Source organism: Sorex fumeus, unplaced genomic scaffold (assembly GCF_029834395.1).
Source record: "Sorex fumeus unplaced genomic scaffold, SorFum_2.1 ptg000072l, whole genome shotgun sequence".
Taxonomy (NCBI): Eukaryota; Metazoa; Chordata; class Mammalia; order Eulipotyphla; family Soricidae; genus Sorex; species Sorex fumeus.
This window is the reverse complement of record NW_026606129.1, coordinates 57,744,221-57,769,916: the sequence shown is the minus strand read 5'-3', so window position 1 is coordinate 57,769,916 and position 25,696 is coordinate 57,744,221. Positions and strand designations below refer to the sequence as shown.

The following is a 25,696-nucleotide window of genomic DNA, read 5'->3' as shown; positions in this document are numbered from 1 at the left end:
AACCCAATGTTATCCAAGAAAGGAGAATATTTTATTCTTAGTTTAAAAAATGGTCTCAGAATTAAACTTCTTATTTTGTACTCTTAAAGCATTAATTATTTTTGAAAAATTATTCATTCTGGGCTAGAACTATAACTTAGAGGTAAAGTGTCTGCCTTCTATGCATAAGACCTGGGTTCAATCCAGAGCACTGCCCCCCCCCCCCAAAAGGAAGAACATCCCACACAAAGCTAAAACTTTAGCTCCACTTCCTATCAACTAGGCAATAAATTCACTTTGAAATATTGTTTTCAAAATATTTTCCCTATGACAAAGAAATGAAACTGCTTAAAGCAGTGACCTTGACATACAAAGGTAGTAAGCAAGCCTGAGAACAATCCCACATACCCAAATGCCTCGAGGTATTTGCTTCAGATTAATAGGAAATGCCAAGTGATCTCTTGGTTTCTTTGGGAGTTTTTTTTTAATTTTTTTTCTTTGGTTTCAATTTTGGGGTGTTTCTATTCCTCCACCCCTCTCGGAGAGCCCAGCAAGCTACCGAGAGTAGTCAGCCCGCACGGCAAAGCCTGGCAAGCTCCCCATTGTGTATTCGATATGCCAAAAACAGTAACAAGTCTCACAATGGAGATGTTACTGGTGCCCGCTCGAGCAAAGGGATGAACAACGGGAGGACAGTGCTACAGTGCTACAGTGTTTGTTTTTGCGGAGCCAGTGTATAACCCAAGGGCTTACATATTCCTGCCTCTTGGTTATTTTTAAGTCAGTATTTTGATTACTTGGTATTTACTTATAATATTAGGGCACATAAATTTAAAGCATTTCAGTGAAAAACTTTGGGCAAAATTTTCTCATTTTATGTGGGAATACACACACACACACACACACACACACACACACACATACATGTATGTACCTCTCGGAGAGCCCTGCAAGCTACCAAGAGTATCCCGCCCACGCCTGGGCAGCTACTTGTGGAGTATTCAATAATTGGCCAAAAACAGCAACAATAATGGGTCTCATTCCCCTGACCCTAACAGAGCCACAATACCATTGGGAAAGATGGTAAGTAAGGAGAGGCTACTAAAATCTCAGGGCTGGGACGAATGGAGATGTTACTGGTGCCCTCTCGAGTAAATTGATGAACAACGGGATGACAGTGACAGTGATGTGGATATAATTCTTCTCTTGGGAATTCCAGCAGACTCTAGACTGTAGCTTTATAACCCAAAGAAAATATAGGCTCAATGAATGGGTATCGTTGGGATAGTCATTTTTGACAATTTGGTTTCAGGGTAAAATGATGTCACTTAGGTGGAAAATTAATTCTTGTTTACAGTGACTATATGCACATGTCTTCAGATAATAATTTCACTTTCTCTGGCCAAAAGTACCTTACTAGAGGAATAAAATAATATTTTATATTTAATGAATAATACAGTGAAGAAAAGAGATCATGTTTCCAGAACTAAACTACATGTAAAAAATAAAGAGGATGTGCCAGACTGTCTTATGACCAAGTATTTATAGTAAAGCTATTAATGGAATGGTCGCTACAGGAGACTGGAGATACTAAATATAAATGGAATTCTTGTGTGCTAATCTCTAACGGTGAAAAATTCAGTACCAATCTAAAGGATATAACGAAAGGTAAAGGAAAAAAGTGTGTGTTTTTTATGTTATCAAAACTGTTCTGTTAAAATTGACATGTTCTTTGAGATATTGTCTAATAAAACTACTTGCTTTTTACTACAATGAATAAATATCATATTGAGATACATTTAGTCCTATAACATGTTATTTTTGTATTTGTGACAATATAGTTCTTAGCACAATTCTCAGTGCTAAAGAAGATATTTTTCAAGTGAGTTCTATATTCCCTGAGAAAAACTCGGGAGTCAAGTTAATATAGATGAATATGATCATTTTAATAGTTACAATGTTTCTGATCTAATTTTACACAAAAAGTTATTTTCCCCCTACATAATCTTTAAATAAATGGTTCTTGTCATGGAAAATTCTAATTTATATTATAGCTGTAGGAATTATAGCTGTAGCAATTTTCCTATAAACTAAAGTTTATAGGAAAAATTTATACGATTGTCTTGTTTTCTAAATTTTGTATTTTCTTTCATCCTATCATAGCAATTTTCTCATTTTTCTGAATTTCATTTATAATTTTAAATAGGTTGATCATCTGTTTACACAACTAAAAATATTTTAGCACATTCTGATTTAAAGTAAACCTGTCTGTATTTTACATGGATAATTACATGAGTGATGAAGACACAGATGATGACTTTGATACCCAGCTCATCATTCAACAAAGTTTACAGGATATCCACAAGCCAGGAGTAACACAGCAGGCCTCTAAGGAAGAGAGGTAATATTTCTCTTAAATGGCAATGCTGTTTAAGTATTCAATAATGAAGACATAAATAATTTGTCACAACAATTTTAATGTTGTGGCAAAAATACAATTGAGGAATTAGAATTCAAGGAGATGTCCTTTGAATTTCTGTGGAAACTAATGCCTGAACATAAAGAAAAACTTTGGAAATAATTGTCAGGAATTTAGTCAGGAAAAGGAGTGGACAGGGATTAGTAGCTAACCTGGATAATTAGATAGTCTTGAAATCAGAAGAAATGCATGGGGATATGAAGGATGAATGAACTCTGATGCATTCTATCAGAATGAAGTCCGTGACTTATGTGAGGTAGAGAGGAGAGAAATGGCTACTTTCTCCTGATCCACCTCTGCCAATCCAGGACTGGCTGGGAAGTCTAGGACAGATAAATTCTGTGATGATCCCCTGCACGGCATGGCCCAGAGCCCCGCTATCCCCCCCTAGGTGGCTGGCAAGCCACACCTGACGCCCAGTTGGTCTGCTCAGCACGGGAGTTAATTTCTACCAACTCATTTCTCAGGGACCCATGGACTCAGACTAGAGCGAGGATTGCTGTTTGCAGAAAAAGAAAGTCAGTTCTAGGCCTTACCCAAGACTACAGATTTTTGTCCTTCTCACAGAAAAGAATTTCAGGAGTAGACGAGCAGTGAAATAAAACAAGATTTTATTTGGAGGCTTTTAGGAAAGGGAAGGAGGGAGAGAAAGAGAGTGAGGAATGAGCTCAAAGTGAGTGAAATGGATAATGGGACCCAGGCTTTACAAAAGAGGAATTATATGATCTTAAATCCAGGAGATACTAGCTTCTTTGAAGTGTGTGGATTCTGAGATCTGTTATGATTACACTGAAACACAACTCAGAGGTCCTCAAGCATGTTCTGAGAATCTCCCTGAATATGGATAGTAAAGCTCACCTAGTTTAGTGCTTTCGGGCTGATCAGCAACCTCAGCCCCCTGACAAGTCATTAATTATTTTGGGGGTGCTAAACAGGATTGCTTGTGATAACAATTTTTATCTGCTTTTCTTGTAGGTAAAATTGGGTAAATCCTAAGATATATTGTAATCTAAAATAGATCAAACATATAGCATATGGATTTGGTTTGGGAGCCACAACTGGTGGTGCTCAGGGGGTGCCTATGGGGTAATGGGGTTAGGACTCAGGTCGGATGTATGCATAGCAAATATCCTACATGCTGTACTATCACTCTGGCCCAAAGTCTGTATTTTTGAAGAAATACACTCATGACGTGATCAACTTATCATGCTATTTTAGGCATTTCTTGAATATTAGCTCATGTAAATTCTAATTCTCATCACCTATGTTGTGAGTACTATTATCCCTATTTAGAGAGGAGGAAACAGAGGCACAGAGAAGCTCAGTGACTAGCTGAAGGTCACAGGGCTACTAAGAAGAATCTGACTCTGGAATCTTGGCTTTTTACAACACTATTCTGATACATCTATGTTAAAGTTAGGAATAATTTTTAAAATAATCTTTAAATAAAGTCTTATAAAGAAATTGTATTTTTGTTATATTAAACTGTATTTTAAAATGTTAAGTTTTAAAAAAAATAAAAATAAAATGTTACGTTTATAGCTGAGTTTAATCTAACTTGGAAATCTAACTTGGATTTTATAATTTTAGGTTGAAAATTATGAGGGCTTGAGTAACAGTACTGAAATATTTCAAAGACATTTAAATAGACTATAGTTAACAAATTTTATTTATTAGATTTTCAAGAACTGTATGATACTTAGGAAGACATGCTGAGTTGGTCAGTTACTTGAAGTAGTTAGGAAACTACACTATAATAAACTTCTGACAAGTGAAACAATCCTTCCTTCCCCCCACAAAGAGTTCTCTACTTGAATCCATAGAATCTGTGAATATGTGACCTTTCATGGCAATGAGGATTAAAGCTGCAGATATAATTAAGGTTGCTAATCAGTGAGTAAGGTTGCTAATTAGGGCTGGAGCGATAGCACAGCGGGTAGGATGTTTGCCTTGCATGTGGCCGACCCAGGTTCGATTCCTCCGTCCCTCTCAGAGAGCCTGGCAAGCTATCGAGAGTTTCCCGCCCATACAGCAGAGCCTGACAAACTCCCCATGGTGTATTCGATATGCCAAAAAAAGTAACGAGTCTCACAATGGTGACTTTACTGGTGCCTGCTCAAGCAAATCGATGAACGACAGAAGGACAGTACTAGGACAGTGGGCTGTGCTAATCAGTGAATTTTAAGATAGGGAGCGGGGCCTGTATCATTATCACCATGGTCCTCAAAAATAGAAGAGGAATGCCAGGGATGTAGGTTAGTGGAAGTGCTCTTGCTCTCAGCTATGAGGCTCTGGGTTTGGTCCTCAGCGCTCTCCCTCCACAGTCAAAGGGAAACAAGAGAGAGGAGCTGAGAAATGCAGGATAGAAATATGTGCTGGCAAGGCTGACTTTGAAGATGGAGGGAGAAAGGGTATATGAGCTAAGACATGTAGAAAGTTATTTCACAGGTAGAAAAGGCAACAGATCAGAGAGGTAGAACAGAGTCAAAACACATGTCTCTCATGCAGCTGACCCTAATTCGATCCCTGGCACCACCCTAAAGCAAAACTGCCAGGTGCAATCCACATGCCCTGACTCTGATCATCAATGGACCTGCTAAACCCCTTGAGCACTGTTTAGCAGACCCCTAGCCAAAAAAAAAAAATGTGGAAAAAGCAAATAGATTTTTAGAAAGAACACAGCCTTGTCTTGATATTAACCCAGTGATATCATTTCCTACTTCTGAAATGCAAAGCTAGAATAAATTTTTTATTCTTTTTTAGTGAAGAAAATAGTTTTGTTTAGGAAATATGAAGAGGAAGAGAATCCCTTAAAATAAAGAGGGGGAAATTACAAACTCCAAACTGAGCTAAGGGTGATTTCAGAATGTAGTGGCCTAATTTTGTATTATTTTTTAATTACAAAATACGTAGAAGTTTTTTTTATAACAGCCAAGGAAATGTATCACAATACTAAATTTATAGGGAATTTATTCTTTCAACCTGGATTCATTGAATAATCAAAGAAAATAGTAAGGCTATTGTCCTATTTACTAAATTAAAAATGATATATGCTAGGCTTTACATTTTAACTATTTGTATTTTAAATTATTCTAGTAAATCACTTTTACAAATCTGTTAATAGTGTTTTTAGAGCACAAACTGCGTGGGTGGTCGTGCGAGAGCGCCAGCTATCCTGAGGGAAACTTCGGAGGGAACCAGCTACTAGATGGTTCGATTAGTCTTTCGCCCCTATACCCAGGTCGGACGACCGATTTGCACATCAGGACCGCTACGGAACTCCACCAGAGTTTCCTCTGGCTTCGCCCTGCCCAGGCATAGTTCACCATCTTTCGGGTCCTAACAAACCAGATCTCTGAACCGCGCGGCTGCATTTGCGGCCCCGTGACATTCTATTATGACATCTTATTATCTCATTCCTACTTTGGACAAACTGGCAGGCTACCGAATGTAGCCTGCCCACACGGCAGAGTCTGGCAAACTCCCTGTGGTGTACCCATTATGCCAAATACCAGTAACAATGATGGGTCTCATTCTCCTAAAGAGCCTTGAATATAATCTCAGGGCTAGGATGAAGGAGACGTTACTGGGGCCTGCTCAAGGCAATCGACGACTAACAGGATGATTTGTGATTGTGATTGTGATTGTGAGCACAAAAAATAACCAGTTTTTGTTTTTAAGACTCAACCATATACTCGCTTCGGCAGCACATATACTAAAATTGGAACAATACAGAGAAGATTAGCATGGCCCCTGCACAAGGATGACATGCAAATTAGTTCCATATTTTTAAATAAAAAAAAATGACTCAACCATGATTCTTTACTGTTTATAAAAATAAGTTCATCTGCGGGGCTGGAGTGATAGTATAGCGGGTAGGGCGTTTGCCTTGCACACGGCTGACTCAGGTTCGATTCCCAGTATCCCATATGGTCCCCTGAGCACTGCCAGAAGTAATCCCTGATGCCAAGCCAGGAGTAACTCCTATGCATCGCCTGGTGTGACCCAAAAAGCAAAAAAAAAAAAAGAAAAAAAGTTCATCTGCAGTTAATTACTAGTGCCTTTACCATTTCCTTTGAAGTTTTTAAAATCAAAAGTCTTTGGTTTTTTTCCTGGGTGTGAAATTACTTTTTTTTTTTTCATGCAGCTTCCATTCCTTTGTGAACACTGACTATAAGAAGATAGTTGAAACAATAGAGGCAGTTAAGTACTCTTCCTATGATATCCTCTTCGGTGTGTGGTAAGATGCGGTGGGGGCAGCTGGCAGTATTTTCTCCTCCAATTTCCGGGAAGCCAGAAACAGGTTCTCTTAAATGCTGAAGATGAGAGTCTACAGGTGACTGTCCAGAGTTTCATGCAGACTCTATCCAGGAGAACATTACAGCACAACCTAGCAGAGGTTCTGGGCTTCACCTTGCTCCGAGCTGTTTTCTATAAATGTTAAGATGCTGGATAGTTACTGACTCGGGTGGTGTGGAAGATTAGCTAAAAGACCTTGCTCCTCATTTACCCTACGTCATTTTAAATTGGTCTTTCACAAAAGATGAATTTGGTTGTCTCACACATTACCCTTGATACTGGAACTCAGGGGTCCATGCTACTCCTCTGTGAACAAAATGTGAATCTGTTCTCATTTGACACGTTAATAGGTGAGGAAGAGGCATTGTCACAACTGACCAAGTATCATTCTGCTTTTGAAGAAGCAGATGGAACAGGCTGGCTTCCGCTGCATAAGGCGGCCGTGCAATTAAAAAAGAAGATTTTAGAAATAACCCTGAAAGGTAAGCTTTGTTATAACTCCTCTTGTTGCTTCTGATAAATGTTATTTATCTTCTCCTCTGTGGCCTAATGTGTTTATTTCAGCTTCAAAACCCAGTGTGTGGGAGCAGACTACCCATAGTGGTGAAACACCACTTTTTTTGGCTGTCAGCAATTGCCTGTTAGAAAATGCCAGTTTTCTTCTTCTCAATGGCTGTAATCCAAATGCCAAGAATTTTGAAGGCAACTCTCCCCTTCTTACAGGTAAGCAAACATGTTTCTGGAGAAGAGTCCAAGGTTCCAAGTCTCTCTACCCACAAGTTTTAAAGGTAGCTTTCTGTGCATAGTTGTGTCCCTGTGACTCTGGACCAATCATGGGCACCTCATCCTTAAGAAACTTTCTATATGCTAGGGTATAAGCAGCCTAACCATTTAATTCTGATGTAAGACAGGTGGAGGGTGGGATGGGGGCAGAGACAACAATACAATGATTTGGATGCTTGCCTAGTGTATACCCAACCTGGGCTTGATTCCTGGCACCATGTAGTAGCCTGAGCATCCCTAGGGGCAACTCTGGAGACCTCTGAGCATCGGCAGGGGTGAAACTGGAGGTCCCCAGCATCACATGGTCCCCAGCACTGCAGTACATGAGTAGCATCACATCCTCCAGCCCTTGTGCTGAACCATTAGCCTGATTTGCCTAGAATGGCCACTGGGGTTCTCAGGCCTCCTGAGCACCACTTGGGAGCCACCCCTCCCTAAACAACAACAACAACAACAAAATATAAGAAGGAAACTGAGTTGGAAAAAGTAGCCCATTTTCACGTAAGATGGCAGACAGAAATGTATGACTTTACTCCCTCCTCTGTCTTCATTAAAATTATAATAAAATTGGGAGCCAGAGAGATAGTGCAGTAGGTAGGGTACTTGCCTTGCACAGGTTCTATCCCCAGCATCCCCTATAATTCCTGAGCACAGAGCCAGGAGTCAGCCCTGAGCAAGCTCAGTGTGGCCCTCAAACAAACCAAAAGAAATTGTATTAAAATTATAATAATATTTTCACTCTTGAAAAGGTTATTATAATAAAATAAGAGATAAGTTTCAAAAACAAAACAGACCAGGAAAATCACTCAAAGGACTAGAGAAAATATCTTGCTTTTCTGAGTGACACGCTGAGTTTGATCCTGTTACCACATGGCACCCTGAACACCAACAGGCATATCTCTAGAAGGTCTCATTTCTCCAGGGTACTCCCAGTACCCTCAGCACCACTGAACCCAGGTAGCATCATATGATAGATCTAAGCATTGCTTGTGATGCCTCTCCCCTGAAAAAAAAGGTATAAAAGAATGGGGAAAACAGGAAGGGAGACAATGGTAATGTGACTCTTTCAATGTCTGGAGGACAGAAATGCGTCTGGTCCCTGCAGTAGGTTACCAGCGCTGGGCCACCCCAGGTGGGAATAGGTTTCATGCCTTGGCCTGTTCCCCCTGGCAGCCCAATGGCCGCCATCCTCCAGAGGCCACTGGACAGTCAGGTTTGGGCCCGCAGTGACAAGACACGTGGGGCCTCATGGGATGGGGGTGGAGCTGGCCCTTTCCTCCCTGCCCCAATGAGACCCTAAGTCGCCACCCACGAACAGCCTCTCTGGATCCTGATCAAGCTGCTTAATATCCATGATTCCAGAGACTCAGAAACAAATCTCGGAACCCAGCGGCTTTTAGCAAAAATGCTCTGGACCTCGCAGTAGGTTACTGTCGCTGGGCCACCCCAGTGGGGAAAGGGTGCTGTCCCTCCACCTGCTCCCCGCTGGCGGCTTAGTGGCAGTCGTCCTCCAGAGGCCATTGGAGAGTCAGTTTTGGGCCCTCAGTGAGGAGACAAGTGGGGCCTCATGGGATGGGGGTGGAGCCAGCCCTTTCCTCCCCACCCCAATGAGACCCCGAGTCGCCACCCACGAACGGCCTTTCTGGCTCCTGATCAAGCTGCTAAATGGCTATGATCCCAGAGACTCAGGAACACAGCTCGGAACCCAGCAGTTTTTGGCAGAAATCCCTCCAGATTTAATTGTTAAAATTTCAGAATTTCAAAATCCCGTGGCCACTACTGCAGCCGTGTGACATCATATGTTACTCATAACCAGCAATAGAAAACAAATGGTCTACTGTTGCTTTTTCGGCAGATCTGCGTGTTAGGGTAAAATCACAAATAATAATGGTGGGTCTGGTGTCAAAATATTGAATGTAATCAAAGTAGAGAGAGAGAGTAATGTGGAAATCATCTGCCCCCCAGGTAGGGGGAGGGTGTGGGATGGGGATATACTGGGGTTTTTGGGGGTGGAGAATGGGCAGTGTTGAAGGTCAGTATTGTATGACCGAGACAAACCTGAAAGCTTTGTAACTGCTCTCATGGTGATTCAATAAATAAAATTATAAAAAATGGGAAAAAAAAAACCGTAAGGTGGAGTCCATGCCCAATTCAATCAGACTAATCAGTGGGTGAATAAATAGCAGTACTCCTACAAAAAAAAAGTTTTCTTTAAAGTATGTAAAACTTGTGTCTCACCCTGGAGCCATTAAACCCCTATATAAGGGCATGTTGTTACAGGCTTGTGTGTGTGTGTGTGTGTATACATATGTATATATATATATATATATATATATATATATATATATATATGCCTTATATGTTACATCTCATCAAATGTGGTGTATGACGTGTGACGCTTGGTATACCAGTGGCATAATGCACAGTTGCGCATTCCAGGAATTCTAAATTTTTTTTTTTTTTTGCTTTTTGGGTCACACTCAGTGATGCTCGGGGCTTACTCCTGGCTCTGCACTCAGGAATTACTCCTGGCGGTGCTTGGGGGACCATATGGGATGCTGGTAATCGAACCCGGGTTGGCCGCATGCAAGGCAAACGCCCTACCTGCTGTGCTATTGCTCCGACCCCAGGAATTCTAAAATTTTAAAATAGCGTGCTAGAACTGGAGTGCTAGAGCTAGAGTGGACGCCCTTCTCTAAAGTCCCCAGGATGAAGTCAGCCTGGTGTGGGGTGAGGACTGCAGCATGTTATTCTCTAGAGATTTATTTGTCTCTGGACCATGGCCAAGAATCAGTATTTAGGACTAATAAAATGTGGGCATAAATGATCTATTTCCTAAAATTAATGAAATAGGAAGTATTACTAAAAAAACAATCGAAGAAGAAGGGAGATAGCTCACAGGGCTGGACTGATTACTTTGCATGCTGGAGCTCTGGGTCGGACTCCTAGAACTGCATGATTGCCTAAGCCCAGTGAAAGTGTCCTGTACCCACACCCCCAAAAAGAGACCTGAGGGACACTACCTGATAGAATACTTTAGGCATAGCCTCACTGACTAAAGATCACATGACTTGTCATTTCTACAGCAGTTCTACAGGACTCCTATGAAATGGCTGCCTTGCTGATCAGCCACGGGGCAGATGTCAACCTTCGGTGTGCCAACATGAGGACAGCTCTCCATGAAGCAGCCAAACTGGGAAGACAGGACATGGTGAAACTCATGCTGATTTCTGGGGCACATCCTGACCCCCACAGCTCCTATGGATTCACTCCTCTCGCTCTGGCTGCCCAAGGTGGACACACTGAAATCATGAAAATGTTACTACAGAAAGGCAAGATCCGTTTGTTTGTTTGGTTTTTGGACCACACCCAGTGGTGCTCAGTCATCCTGAGCCTTGGACTTAAGGGTAACTCGTAGTGGTGCTCAGGGTACCATAGGCAGTGTCTGTATTACTGCTCCAGTCCCACAGCCCATTTTAGTGAGATATCTACAGTTGATCCCAAATTCCTATGTCTTTCCTTCACCTTCCAGCTTCCCTTTAAACCGTTTCTGAATTCATTTTTGCCTATACCTATACCAATGAAAAACAAGTATTGTCTCTTATTATAAACAACCCCTAAGAATAAGTTGAAACAAATGTCCTTTTTCACCAGAACATCAACTTTAGATGTGTTGGTGATAAGTCGTTCAATGAGATTGTCTCTACTGTACTCTGTGTGTTAAGTTGACCAATTAGGCTGATTTAATCATTTAAGGCTGATTCAAGAAAATCACTTAATCACTTAATCCCCGTTATTCATCGATTTACTCGAGCAGGTGCCAGTAACGTCTCCATTCATCCCGGTTGCGTGTTAGCGTAGCCCAATGGTATCTGTTCGTTCTAGAAACATGCAGAGCCTCAAACCGATCATTCAGGGTCTTGACAAAGAAGCCTGACCATCTTGTAGGTGGGCGTCCACGTGATCTTTTGATGTCCCGTGGAATCCAATCAGTAATGGCTCTAGTCCAGCGGTTGTCTGTAAACCTCATTACGTGTCCAGCCCATCTGATTTTTGATGTCTTGGCAAATGAGATAGCGTCCCTGATTCTTGAGCATTGACGAAGATCAGAACTCCGGATTCTATCCCTCATTTGAGTGAATCGTGATATTCCAAGCATAGCTCTTTCAATTCCTCTTTGAGAGACACGAATAGCGTTCTCATCCTGTTTTCGTAGGGTCCAGGTCTCTGAGGCATATGTTAATGCAGGAAGAACAGTGGAATCAAAGAGATGTGCTCGTAGCTGGAGGTTCTTTGTCCTTTTAGTTATTTCTTCAATGCTCTTGAAGGCATTCCAAGCCGCTCTCTTCCTCCTGCGCAACTCAGGTGCCAGGTCATTTATCATGTTGATTTCTCGACCTAGGTATATATAACTGTTGCATTCGGAGATGGTGGTTCCGTTGAGAGCGAATGGAGCATCAGGAACAAGGCTGTTTCTCATAAACATTGTCTTTGTAAGATTCAGCTGTAGTCCGACCTTTCCACATTCACGGTCAAAGTCGTTCAGCATTTGTGCCGCTTGGCTGATGTTTGGTGTTATTAGAACGATGTCATCAGCAAAGCGGAGGTGGTGTAGTTGCCGACCATCTATCTTTACTCCCATGCTTTCCCATTCCAGTCGTCGCATGATGTTCTCGAGGGTGGCACTGAAGAGTTTTGGTGAAATGGTATCACCCTGCCGAACCCCTCTCTTGATATGGATGATTACTTCTTTGTAGAATGGTGAGATCTTGGTAGTGAATCCGCAATAGAGCTCACGAAGGATCCTGATGTATTGAGTTTGTACGCCCTGATTGGCTAGGGCTTCCATGACCGCTTCCGTCTCAACAGAATCAAAGGCCTTCTTTAAATCAATGAACGTTAAACAGAGCGGCATCTTGAACTCCCGAGAAACCTCAATGAGCTTAGTAATCGTGTGGATATGGTCGATGGTACTGAATCCTTTTCGGAATCCGGCTTGTTCACATGGTTGTCCTTCATCTAGTGTTCTGCTAATCCTATTCAGGATGACTCGAGTGAACAGTTTGTATTCAAGAAAATACCTTTCCTAATATTTCTCCTGAAATTTCCAAGAAGACACAAATAGCTCACTCTATTTCCTATGATCATTGTTGTTTTGTTTTTGGTTTCTGGGTCACACCTGCTAGTGCACTGGGCTTACTCCTAAGAACTCTGTGCTTAGTTAGGGATCTGGTGAAATTTAGGAGACCATACAGGGTCCTGGGTCTAGATCCCAGGTCATTTGTGTCGGAGGCAAGCACCTCATTCACTGTGCCATCTTTCTGGCCCCAACATACTAGGTCAATATTTTTGTTTGGATTTGGGCCACACCTATCTTTGTTCAGGGCTCACTCCTGTTTCTGTGCTCAGAGATCACTCCTGGCAGTGCTCAAGAAGGTCATTTGAGGTTCTGGGGATGAAACCAGGTTGGCTGCTTGCAAAGTGAACATTTTACCCACTATACTATTTCTTAGACCCTCATAAATTACTCTTGAATCCAACTATTTATAACTTAGAGACTGCCTGTAACTTTCTCAACTAGATAATGTAACTGCCTGAGAGCAGGAAGTGGGTATTTTATTTCTTTTATTAGGTGCTTTTCTAAAGTAGCCATGCAATAATTGCCCTTTCCTGTGGTGAAACATTATAAAGTTTGTTTCAGCAATATAGTAAGACACTTTTATATAATGACATTCCCTTTTTTAGGAGCCAATGCTCTTGGTCAGGCCTCTGATTCTTCTTCAATCTTACTTGAAGCTGCAAGAGGAGGAAATCCAGACTCTGTGACTCTCTTGCTAGAGTATGGAGCAGATGCCAACATCCCTAAGAATTCAGGCCACCTGCCCATTCACGTGGCAGCTGACAGGGGCCACCTGTTGTAAGTTCAATTACATTGTCACAAATAATATAAATAGGAACAGCTACTCTCTTGGACAGTAGTTTCTGTAACCTTTGTATTCATCATTTCTGATTGTGCAACTCCATTACATTTTTTGAAAATTTAAAACAAAACTCTTGGATGTGGCCAACTAGAAAGTAGTCAAGTCAAACAGAGAGGAAACAGCTGGCTAGGCTAATTCTGAATTTTAAGCGCTAGACCAGAGTTTCACAATCACCATATGCCCTTTGAGGGCTCCCAGGACATTCCAATGGAACAACAGGTAAAAGTCAGACAGAAAGGGACACCCTAGGAAGCCTACCTGTAAGACAGGGTGCCCAAAGCAAGGAAACAAATCAGAAGGGGTCATGGTCAGAAAAAAAGGTTGACAAGCATTGGCCTAGACAATAGTTTTATTTAATCTCACTTGGTAGGAGAGCTTCCAGGTACAGATTGTTTTTTTTTTTTAAGTTTGGAGTTTCTAATATCTCAAACTAATGCCACCCAATGTTTAGCCTGAAATTAGCATAAACAGGTTATGATGGTTTTGCATAATTTGCTGCATAAAAATAATTTATGCATAAAATTTTGAAATTCTTTCTCAGCGTGTTAAAGATTTTGGTTCCAATTACGGATTTGACTGCCATTAAGCAGAGTGGCATCAGTCCGGTTCACTGCGCAGCAGCAGGAGCACACCCAGAATGCCTCGAGTTCCTCATACAAGCTGGATTTGATGTCAACTTCATGCTAGACCAGAGAATTCGCAAACACTATGACGACCACAGGAAGTCAGCTTTGTATTTTGCTGTATCAAACGGTGACCTCTCTTCTGTTAAGCTGCTTCTGAGTGCTGGTGCTCTTCCTAATCAAGACCCAGTTAACTGCCTCCAGATAGCCCTAAGAATGGGCAACTATGAGCTGATAAGTCTGCTGCTAAGACATGGAGCTAATGTCAATTACTTCTGCAGAGTCAACCCTCTACATTTCCCATCAGCACTGCAGTATACACTGAAAGATGAAGTTATGCTCAGGATGCTGTTAAATTATGGGTATGACATACAACGGTGCTTTGATTGTCCCCATGGAGATAAAGCCCATCCTTTCTATACCTTTGAAGGCTGGACATCTACAGTCATCAAAGATACTATGGTAAGTATGCAGTCGTGGCTGTTTTACCTTTTATAGTCATTATTATTGGGCCTGAACTAGACAGCTAGTTCTTCATTCTCCTTTTCATAAGCTCATGGTTAGAAATATTTCACATGGAGATTACATGGCAAAATAAAAACACTATAGTAGAAAGATATATAATATACCAAGAGCCTTTAGAAGAGTATTTAGAAGAAAATTCCTCAGCCTGGGAAGTTTAAAAAATGAAACATGTGAACATTTTGAAGAATGAACCAGTTATGCATTTAAAAAAAAATAAGTTATCAAACCAAAAAATCTTGGGGTTCCTGATACTTGTGTGCCTAGATTTTTAAGTCTTATAGCTCTATAGTTGGATTACATGGGATTTTGGAGTTTGGGGGGCATTTGGGGAGGGCACACTGGCTGTACTCAAAGGCTTATTCCTGGCTCCTCAGAAATCACTCTTGGGAGACCATATAGGTATTGAACCTGAGTCAGCTACATGCAAGGCAAATACAGTAGGTAGGTCTACTATATTATCACTCCAGTACTCTCATGTCTTTCTATGGTCACCATTTTAATGAGAGAAAAAAAAAACAATAGTTGGTTGACCCATCCCTTTCCCCACCACCCCCTAGTTGGGGTTTCAGTTATCACTTCTGACTGCTCAGGAGACTAAATGCAGTGCAGGGAATCAAAGCCAGGTCAACCCTGTGCAAGGCAAGCCCTCTACTCACTGTGTTGTCTCTCAGGTTCCAATTCCCTCTTGACACATCTTTCTCTTGATTTTTCCAACACCCACCTGACCAGTGACTTTTATTCTACCAAATTAAGCTTTTTCTTAACTTAGGTGGCCTCCTTTCCCACTCATTCTCTTACCACATTGTTAATTTTTCCCTTTTTATTCTTCATACTTTGTGAAATTTTCTTTTTAATATTTTACTAATCATGACTTTCACCAATAGAAACATGAAAGTTATTGTTAACTGTCTCAGCTTACAAATATATACTTAGCAGTAAAAGGCACTATAAGTTATTTAATCTGTATAATTAAGTTAAAAAACAAAATAAAATAGGAAGGCTATTAATCAGTTCTGAAAAATGAAAGGCATTCTACTAGTGTATGATTTGTTAAGGTTATGATTAATATTGTACTTATAATCTAGGCATATTTCAACTTGAATTATTTCTTGACTTTCCATAGTCTTCTTGTATTTTTAACTAAAAGCAAGTAAATTACTTAAAAGGCATAAAGTATATCCCTTTGCTATCATGGTGGGCATACTTTGAGTGAGAGAAAATCCAAAATAAGAATATTTTTTAAGGGCCAGAGCAATAGTACAGCTGGTACAGCACATGCCTTGCACATGGCCAAGCTGGATTCAATTCCCGTCATCCCATTTGGTCCCCCAACCACTGCCAGGAATAATTCCAGGATGCAGTGACAGGAGTAACCCCTGAGCAGTGCCAGGTGCAACCCAAAATCCAAAAAAAACTAAAACAGAATGTCTTTTAACAAGATGGCTTATTTTCTTCTCATTTCATTGGCTAAAACGTAGGTGCTATATCCTAGGTACAGTGAAGCTGTGATGATAATCTTTTGTGTATATGGGAGGAGGTAGGGGCAGAGGCATGATGTCTTGGTCAAACCCAGAGCTGCAGAGGGCTTACTCCTGGCCCGGTACTCAGTGATCTCTCCTGTTAGTGCTCAGGGGACTATATGTGGTGTCAGGAATCAAACCTGGATTGGCTGAGTACAAGGCAAAGAACCCTTAATCCTTGTGCAATGGGCAAAGGGGCCAGCTGATAGCTATTGTGTAAGTCTCACACTTCCACTGTACTTTATACTGTTCTGAAGACACAGTAGTCTGGGGTGTCTTTTTAGTGGGTGGCACACACAGCTGTGCTCAGGACTTACTCCTGGCAATGTGCTCAAGGATCACTCCTGGTGGGTTCAGGGTACCATATGTGGTTTTACGAATCAAATCCTGATACACTGCAGTCAATCCAAGCTCTCTGGCCCTTTGGAAACAGTAGTTCTTATTTTACCAAATGTCCAATGCTAAGAAATATTATTTCACCAGTTTTAGTTAATAAATGGAGAACTTGAGACCTTGCTTCATGATCAGATTTAGTCTTGATTCCTGTGCTAGTTTTAAATATACTTCAGTCATAGTTCTGGTTTTCTTCTTCAGTTCTGTGAAGTAATAACTTTGTCATGGCTGCAACATCTCTCTGGAAAGGTTGTCCGAGTGATGCTTGATTATGTTGATCAAGTCCGTATCTGTTCAAAGTTGAAAGCTGTGCTCCAAAAGCAGGGACTTTGGTCAGAAATCTGTTTTATCTTGAGTGAGTATCTTTCCTCCTTGTAGAAAAATCTAACAAAATTATATATATATATATATATATATATATGTAAAATAGTTTTCTCTTCTGGTTAAAATCTTGACCTAAAGAAGCCAAGATGGCTGAACAAATAGCAGTACTCCTATATTATTTAATAATTTTTTAAAAAGCCAAGAAAAAAATACTATTCCTAAGAATATAACTCTTTAAGGGGCCAAAGTGAATAGTACAGTGGACTAGCATGAAGCTGACCCAGATTTGATCCCTGACACTCCTCTCTGGTCCCCTGAGCCCACCAGAAGTGATTCCTAAGAACAGAGTCAGGAGTAAGTCCCAAGCCCCACTGGATATGGCCCCCCAAACAAAAATGTTACTCTTTATATCTGCACTTAATTTGCACTCATTTCCCAACAGATAAAAATCCATGAGGTAACCACTTATTATAAAGGTAGAAATATTTTTATCTTAATTCTATTTCACTAAAGACATCAGAATTATTAAGTATGAAATAGCAATAAAAACAGGAAAGAGGAAGAAAGATAAGTCTAAGAAATTATTAGATGACCCTTTAAATCAAGTTCTTGCCTGGTAGCACATAAAGAATTCCTTTCAATTTCCCTTTGTATGGTGACTTTTCAGTTTTTGCCTGACCCTGAGGGGACACAAAAGGGCATTAATGAACAGATTAATGGGGATATCTGGGACACACAGGCCAGACTCACAATTGATGTGTCTGTCCTGTATGTCCTGGACTCTAATCTGACATGACTCTGAAACCATTTATCTATAAGGATTACCATAAGAAGTGAAAAGTTTATTTACTTTTCACATGAAAGTTGATGGCTTAAATATGAATACAAAATAGCGTATTGGATATGCCAAAAACAGTAACAAGTCTCACAACGGAGACGTTACTGGTGCCTGCTAGAGCAAATCGATGAACAACGGGACCACAGTGCTACATACTGGGAACAGTATATATGTTTATATGTATATATATATATACTGTTCCCAGTATGTATATGTATATATATATATAAACACACATATATAAACAGTATATATATGTACTGCTTCCAAAATATTTTCATAGAGCCCTCCCGTTGATCGTCGATTTGCTCGAGCGGGCCCAGTAACGTCTCCATTGGAGACTTTGTTGTTACTGTGTCTGGCATATCGAATACTCTCGGTAGCTTGCCGGGCTCTCTGAGAGGGGCGGAGGAATCGAACTCGGGCCGGCCATGTTGGCCGCGTGTAAGGCGAACGCCCTACCCGCTGTGCTATCGCTCCAGCCCTAAATATAAAAATATTAAATATAAACTAAGTTTCAACCATAAGTATGAATCTATTCTTCATTTTGGATAATGTACCCATTTCTTTCATTCATTTTAGCAAACCCTCGCTCTTTACAGCATTTGTGCCGTCTAAGGATCCGGAAGTGTATGGGCCGTTTACACTTGCGCTGCCCTGTCTTCATGTCATTTCTCCCACTGCCCAATCGTCTAAAAGCATATATCCTTTACAAAGAACATGACCTTTATGGACAAGGAATATCCACAGGAACTTGGTAACAAAACTTACAGATGAAAGGTAATGATTCCATAGCTATAATTCTTAAAATCTAACTTATATGATTCATATTTTATTCTCATTCCGTAGCTAAAATCTCAAGAGTCTACCTACTTCAAAAAGCTGCTCTTGGGTCAGAGACAGTACAGGAATAAAAGTGCTTGCCTTACATTCAGCTGTCCTGGGTTCAAAACTTGGCACTGCTTACGGTTCTCGAAGCACCATCAAGGAGTAATCCTAGGCATTCAGAGCCAGGAGTAAGCCCTTAGCTCAAAACAAACAAACAAACAAACAAACAAAAAAAAGAGGCCCTCTTTCAGTATAAAAAGCTGGCATTCTGGAAAGTTTAAAAAACTAATCGCAAGCAAAAATGTCAATTACTGAAATACAATAGTTTAATTTTGTAATGATGTTACATTAGGTATATGAAATATATTTCTACTCATAATAGTAGATGCCCTCTGAAAACTCAAAATCACTCAACAGCAGTTTTATAGAAAAGAGAAAAATATCAGATACTGCACTGAATAAAATACTGACCCTAGTATATATCTAAAAACTGACTCTTCATATGAACAAGAATTTTCACTTGTAATTTCATCATTAACAGGAAAAATGTATTCCTTTTTCCCACAAAACCATCTTGAAGGGTTACCATTTACTGATCAATGTGATCACTGGAAAGAGTGATGGCTTATGATCTGTGTACTGAATGTAGCCCAGTACTGGACACATAGGAGGGGCTCACTCATAGAGTCAGTTTTGCTAGTTCAAACTTTTATTTTTTTATATTCTGTGCTATATCTTAGTACAAGTTTTGATATGTGGAAAGTGCATAAAGAAACAGAAGATACTTGCTCAGTCACAATTTGTAGTATTTAAATGGTAGGGATATATATGAAAGAGGTAGAATGATGTCCAGTTTCACCACAGATCAGGTCAGCTATAGTCTTGATGTTTATGTTTGGTCCTAGTACATTTCTTAAAGCATAATATAGTATATAACTGGGGGAATGAGGTTCAGATGTCTGATAGAGGGATTCAAGACCACAGAATGCATTTGGGTAAGCACAAACAAAATGATGTTTTACATAAAATTATAAAATTGCTATGAAGAAATAAAATTGTATTGTCTGAGAGTGAGTGCTAGGGTATGTGAATGTCAGTATTGGAATATATTTCAGATATATATGCACTTTGTAGGTTTTATAACTCTGAAATTAATTTCATCTACTCTCCAGACCTTCCAAAAAGCATACGTTTTTATAAAATGCCAAATTTACAACAGAAACTCCAGTAGAAAATAAAAACTTGAGTCAGTGTTTTAGTAAACTACAAAGAATCACGGTTACAGTCCTCCCGTTGTTCATCAATTTGCTCGAGCAGGCCCAGTAATGTCTGCATCATGAGACTTGTTGTTACTGTGTTTGGCATATCGAATACGTCACGGGGAGCTTGCCAGGCTCTGCCGTGCGGGCAAGATACTCTCAGTAGCTTGCCGGGCTCTCCGAGGGGCGGAGGAATCGAACCCGGCTCAGCCGGGCTGGCTGCACTCAAGGGAAATGCCCTACCGCGGTGCTATCGCTCCAGCCCTACAAAGAATTTATGGGATGAATGTATTAATTAGTGTTAAAACTACAGATACTAATTACTCAAACTGGTGTACACAATAACCTGCTCCTTTAAACCATGGACATTTCATTGAATAAGTAATTATTGATGTTTCTTTTTTAAAAATAAAAACCCTACTCGATGAATTATTATAACTTTCCAATAAATCACACTCTTTCCCCTCCATTTTAGCTGTTAAGCAATTGCAGTAGGCCTCAGAGTATATTTACAGCATCATTAAGGTTAAGAAGGCTAACTTGTTTTACAAGCATCCACTGAAATTATTTGGAAAAATAAGATTCAGAAAATATTTCATACAAAAGACTATATGAAAAATGGACTTTATTATACATTAAAAATCTAACAGCATGTATCCTTAAGACTTGTCAGTGAAAACTTATTTTGACAAAATGAAAAAATAAGTTCTCCACTTCACAAGTATACTATCACATAAAGTTGATTTTTCAAATTCTCTCTCTCTCTTATTTTTTTTGTTGCAGTGCCAGGGATTAAACTCAGTGCCTCATACAGAACAGTCAAGCACTTTTACAAAGTCAAAGTTATTTCCCGACCCCCTCAAATCCAATTTTAAAGGGAAAGTATCATTAATTATATACCATACAATTAATATTTTTAGTGAAGTAAGAATTAACCAATTAACAACTTACATTACAAAATCACCAAATATACAAAACAGTTTTACACATTAGTTATAACTTAATTCTCCATTCTCATATTAACCAAAGTACATTACATGAGTACATAGCCACAAGAGATTTGGTTAGAAAGTATATATTTCCAGTTTCAAATATTTATATTAACATTAATGTGAAACAATATCTCACAGAAGAGTAATTCAAACTTAATTAAAAATAAAATGGAAGGCTTGTTTGCTATAATCAATAGCACTGTCGCACTGTCCTCCCGTTGTTCACTGATTTGTTAAGCGGGCCCAGTAATGTCTCCATTGTGAGACTTGTTGTTACTGTGTTTGGCATATCGAATACGTCATGGGTAGCTTGCCAGGCTTTGCCGTGTGGGCAAGAAACTCTCGCTAGCTTGCCAGGCTCTCTGAGAGGGGTGGAGGAATTGAACCTGGCTCGGCCAGGCCAGCCGTGTACAAGGCAAACGCCGTACCGCTGTGCTATTGCTCCAGCCCCTAAAATCAATATGTTTGAATATTTAGAGTTTACTGCTAGTGAGTTGTTAATGTTATTAGTTTCATCTTATTCAGGTGGCAGATGATTTTACGTATTTTTTTTAGGGTCTGTCAGCATTTATAAGATTAAAATCTTAAATACTTAAGTGACCTTATTATAGATTATTGATAATCCTTCAATTGTGGAGCCTGAGAATTCTTTAAAAATTAAATACAAAGTAATTCTTAAGACATGGCAAAAAAAAAAAAAGACATTGGCTTGGTGAGTGAAAAATTTTAGTACCTTGTAATCAAGTTTTTTAAATATTTTGAGGGAGACTAGAATAGTGTCCTATTTTCTGACTTCATTACAGAAATACTATTCCTAAAGGTAGTGGAATACACAGCAGAATTAGGGAGACTCTTTATTTTTCCCTTTTACATAGTTTTGTTAATATCCAAAAATTATCCAAAAAATGTTTGAATATAAGTAATATCCCAAAATCTAATTCAGTCACCAAAAGCATCCAAGAGCTAAAAGGGATTTCAAAGGATAACAAAGATGAATTTTAACATATATAAACCCACAGGAAGCCTTTTGAAACAAAATGAGTTTATTAAAGTTGATAGCTACAATAATGGAATATTTAATATAGTTAAAGAACAATGAAAAAGAGGTTGAATCATCTGAAATTGTCAAACCCTTACATGGCTTATATTTGGTGTTGAAATGCTTTGGTTTACTATGGACATTAATGTATTCTTGTGGAAATTGCTATCCAAACATGACTTAAACTACAAGTCAGTCTAGCATCCCTAAGTCTGCAAATACCCTTAAAGTATGTAGATGATATGTTGACTTGGAGTACTAACCAAGGGCAATAACTTCACCACCAGTGTGCAAAGTACCAACCTAGTAAAGATATCTTCCTTCTAATTTGATCATTTTCACCTGAACTGAGGCGACAATTAAATAGCTAGTATAAACAAAAGACTTAATGAAATGGAAAGCTTACTAATTCTTCAAAAGATCTTAAGAGCAGGATTCACTATAACTAATAAAGGAGACCACTAGAGAAATTTAAACTTCTACAAAAATTAATAAACGGTCGTGGAAGCAATCCCTTTTTAATAAACACAAAACACACTTTTTAATTATATGTTTTGGTAACATAAGGCTTCAAAATAATGATCACCAAATAATCATTATGTTCCCATTTGGCACATGGGAAAGAAATATCATGATCCTATATAAAATTAACTATCCCTTTCCTGCAGAAAACAGAGTATGTAACAGTAGGAAACAGCCACACTATGTTGTGAGAACTAAAACAGATGTCATTTCTAATTTGGAAACTAAGAATAAACAATATTTTTTTATAAAGTTTCCCTTGTAAAATTAGTTTTTAATGGCTAATCTCTTGAAAAATTTGAGTATATGACTATGTAAAATATTCTGTTCAATATATTTAAGGTGTCTATATATACTTTTACATGTGAACACAGGAACATAATTTCTATCAGCAACGGTGAAAATCTGAGGAAAGGAAGAAATCCAAGTTTTGACACAGGAGTAGGCAGTAGAGAATTATCATTTTAACCTCGGCGCCAGGTTAAATCCTTTCTTAGCCAACTCTCCTCTGTCATGCATACTATTTCTTTTCAAACTTTAATGAAGTTAGACCTTTTGCTCACGTGAAGAAAACAGTATTTACAAATGGTTAGTGAAAACTATTCTATTCTTATATATTAGTTATTTGTCTTCATGGGTATAAAGTGGTAATCAGTATTTTATCAAAACATGGGATTATGAAAATACCAGGAATTATCAGTCTGAAATTTAGTAAGATTATTTTTTAAAACTAAACTGGTAATTTTTACTTTAATAACTGTTACTGAACTTCTTTTGAAATGCCACTTGATTTCAATAAAAATTATTTCACACAATACGGAAAATACACATATTATCCTGTAACAGTATCTTTACGTATTAAATCCTAATCTAAAATGTTTCTGAAAGCAAAAAAATCCCTTATAATAAATTCCAAAATCTTATATTAACCACTACTGCTCTGCAGCAATAATTCAAGTCCCAACCTGAGAACTAAGAATGTGATAACAAAATGCCAAGGGCTATATCAATCTTCAGCAGACACTTAAGCTTCTTTCCCACTGGCACCAAGTACATCAGAGAAATATGAACAATTCATGACAATGCCCGAAGTCTACAGTACCACCTAAACAATCTGACCTCAGTTTAAAAGCTATCATTATTTTATAAAAGTTCTATTGCACATTTAATATTGTTAAAATATTTTCAGCTTTAAGGAATTCTCTGAATAAAGGGTTTGAAACCTCTTCAGTCAAAAGTTTCCACTTTTCTAGCAAAAGAGTCCAAAATGAGAGAGAGACTATCCATGTATATCTAAAGTGGAAGAGTAAGTGATTTCTCATTGGTTACAACCAATTATGATGTAAGGTAAGTTCATAATTTGAAGGGGGAAAAAAAAGGAAAAGTATAATTCCTTAGCCATCTAAGTCAGGGAGATAAACTTTTAGACACATGGAATTTGATGTTGCTGGAGTATATTACTTTCAAGGAAACAATAATGCAAAGTTAAGTCATCAAGGTAAATCTTACTTTAAAAGGAAACAAGCAAATATAAACTTGACTCTCCTTGATATTTCAACGTGGTTGTTACCTTGTGCCATTTCATCACAGAAACTGTCAATAAATCCCAAGGGGGGGAAATAACAAAAAATGTATATTTATGCTTCTGACTCTCTCTTCTTTCCTTCTTCTCCCAAATCACTCTCTTCTGACTGGCTACTGCTAAGGACAACACACTGCCCCTCATTACTGCCCTGGTTCGGTCTACTGGAAGCAGCTATCAGCCGACTCTGTTCTTCTAAATCCTAGTGGAAAGAGAAAAGAACTAAGTTAATTGTTTGTAGTCAAAGAGAAAAGTAAACAGTTAAAATACATACCTGAGAGCCTTTCTATCCATATGAATCTATGTATAATGCTGGAAACTTACCAAAAAGAAAGGTTGTACACCAACTAATGCCAACATTCAAGTGAAATACCGCACCATTCTAGAGATTCTATGTAAGTCAACACTCCCTCTTTTATCTGTTTTTATAGTCAGGTTCAGTCATTCTTATCTCTCAGTACACACTAACGGGTTCACAATGGATCACTCACTACCCATCATCTCCCTTCCCCTTTTACCCCTCTTCTTCATTTCTCTATAATTTACCTTGCTAAGTCATTATCAATTCTTTCAATATAACCAACATTTCCAACGTGGGGTACTGGAACCCTAATGCATTAAGGACAACTTAGGGGCACTTTCTGTTATTTTAAAGAAGATGGGAGGGACAAATGAGTAATGTTTTTCCTCCAAAAAAAGGAGACAATAAGCTAAATAAGCTTGGGAACCTCAGTCTAATTTTATTATGCAATTAACTTCAGTGTCTCTGAATTGCCACTCGTCTCTCCTGTATCCACACATCCAACCAACTGCCAACTGATGTATTCCACAGTTATCTCCTATTTTTCACTGCTACTACCAACCACTACTGGCTCTTACAATCTCATAAATCTAATACCTTTCCCAAATTGTTGAGGAAGCCATCCTCACTATTATACATGATTTCCTCCAAAGATGGACCTTGACAAAGTGTCTAGTCCTATTAACTATTTGCAAATAGTTAATGCAAAAGTTCTAAAATAACTGATAGAATGCAAAGCCTTTTCACCCCTGGAACAAAAACCCCATTTTATTATGTGGTAACAACATATGTCTGTAAATTGATTTGATTTGTGGGAATATTTGTGAATAAACCTCTGAAAGCATAAAAAAATCATTCTTGTTGAATGGAAGATTTGACATTCCCAGTCACTGTCACTGTCCTCCCGTTGTTCATCAATTTGCTCAAGTGAGCCCAGTAATGTCACCATTGTGACAATTGTTACTGTGTTTGGCATATCGAATACATCACGGGTAGCCTGCCAGGCTTTGCCAAGTGGGGCAGATACTCTTGGTAGCTTGCCAGGCTCTCCGAGAGGGGTGGAGAAATCGAACTCAGGTCGGTCACGTTGGCTGCTTGGAAGGCAAAAGCCCTACCTGCTGTGCTATCACTCCAGCCCGACATTCCCAGTGAGATTAAATATTTTAAAATTTACATATGTATTTCTGGAGGCAATTAGCCCCTTAAAAGAGATAATCTCCAATAGAATAGAGAAATATGAAGGCTGTGGTACATTTTTTAAACATACTACATGTCAACATAACTAAAGTGCAAATACAGTATCAGAAGACAAATGTCTTTTTCTGCTATTCTAAAAATCACCTGACTACAAAATAGCTGTGTAAGCAGGAACAAATCTGGATTTGGAATTTCAAATCCGAAAATCAAAGTGTCAAATTGAGGAAACGTT

The 25,696-nt window shown here is 39.1% G+C and overlaps 2 protein-coding genes and 1 pseudogene across 2 annotated transcripts in view; 2 read left to right on the top strand and 1 right to left on the bottom strand.

Annotated features, from left to right (window-relative positions):
- The first annotated feature begins 1,550 nt into the window (after nucleotides 1-1,550).
- ASB14 (ankyrin repeat and SOCS box containing 14) lies at nucleotides 1,551-24,237 on the top strand. Its single transcript, XM_056129140.1, has 11 exons — nucleotides 1,551-1,647; nucleotides 2,186-2,380; nucleotides 6,606-6,659; nucleotides 7,106-7,239; nucleotides 7,322-7,480; nucleotides 10,627-10,872; nucleotides 13,286-13,457; nucleotides 14,063-14,606; nucleotides 16,784-16,937; nucleotides 18,327-18,524; nucleotides 24,091-24,237. The coding sequence occupies exons 2-10, from the start codon at nucleotides 2,259-2,261 to the stop codon at nucleotides 18,503-18,505; spliced, it is 1,764 nt and encodes a 587-aa protein (XP_055985115.1). The 5' UTR covers nucleotides 1,551-1,647; nucleotides 2,186-2,258; the 3' UTR covers nucleotides 18,506-18,524; nucleotides 24,091-24,237.
- Nucleotides 6,150-6,249, top strand: LOC130037925 (uncharacterized; annotated as a pseudogene).
- Nucleotides 21,849-25,696, bottom strand: part of APPL1 (adaptor protein, phosphotyrosine interacting with PH domain and leucine zipper 1) — a 47,016-nt gene continuing 43,168 nt past the window's right edge. Inside the window, exon 22 of the mRNA XM_056129139.1 lies at nucleotides 21,849-24,168. Within this exon, the coding sequence (XP_055985114.1) occupies nucleotides 24,022-24,168 (147 nt within the window). The 3' untranslated portion in view covers nucleotides 21,849-24,021. The remainder of the gene's footprint in view (nucleotides 24,169-25,696) is intronic.

What these genes read in the sequence shown, in the direction of transcription:
- ASB14 (XM_056129140.1), top strand. Translation starts at nt 2,259, where the DNA reads ATGGATAATTACATGAGTGATGAAGACACAGATGATGACTTTGATACC. An exon ending in CAGGCCTCTAAGGAAGAGAG is followed by an intron (nt 2,381 to 6,605) that starts GTAATATTTCTC and finishes TTTTTCATGCAG; the next exon opens with CTTCCATTCCTTTGTGAACA. An exon ending in GCTGACAGGGGCCACCTGTT is followed by an intron (nt 13,458 to 14,062) that starts GTAAGTTCAATT and finishes ATTCTTTCTCAG; the next exon opens with CGTGTTAAAGATTTTGGTTC.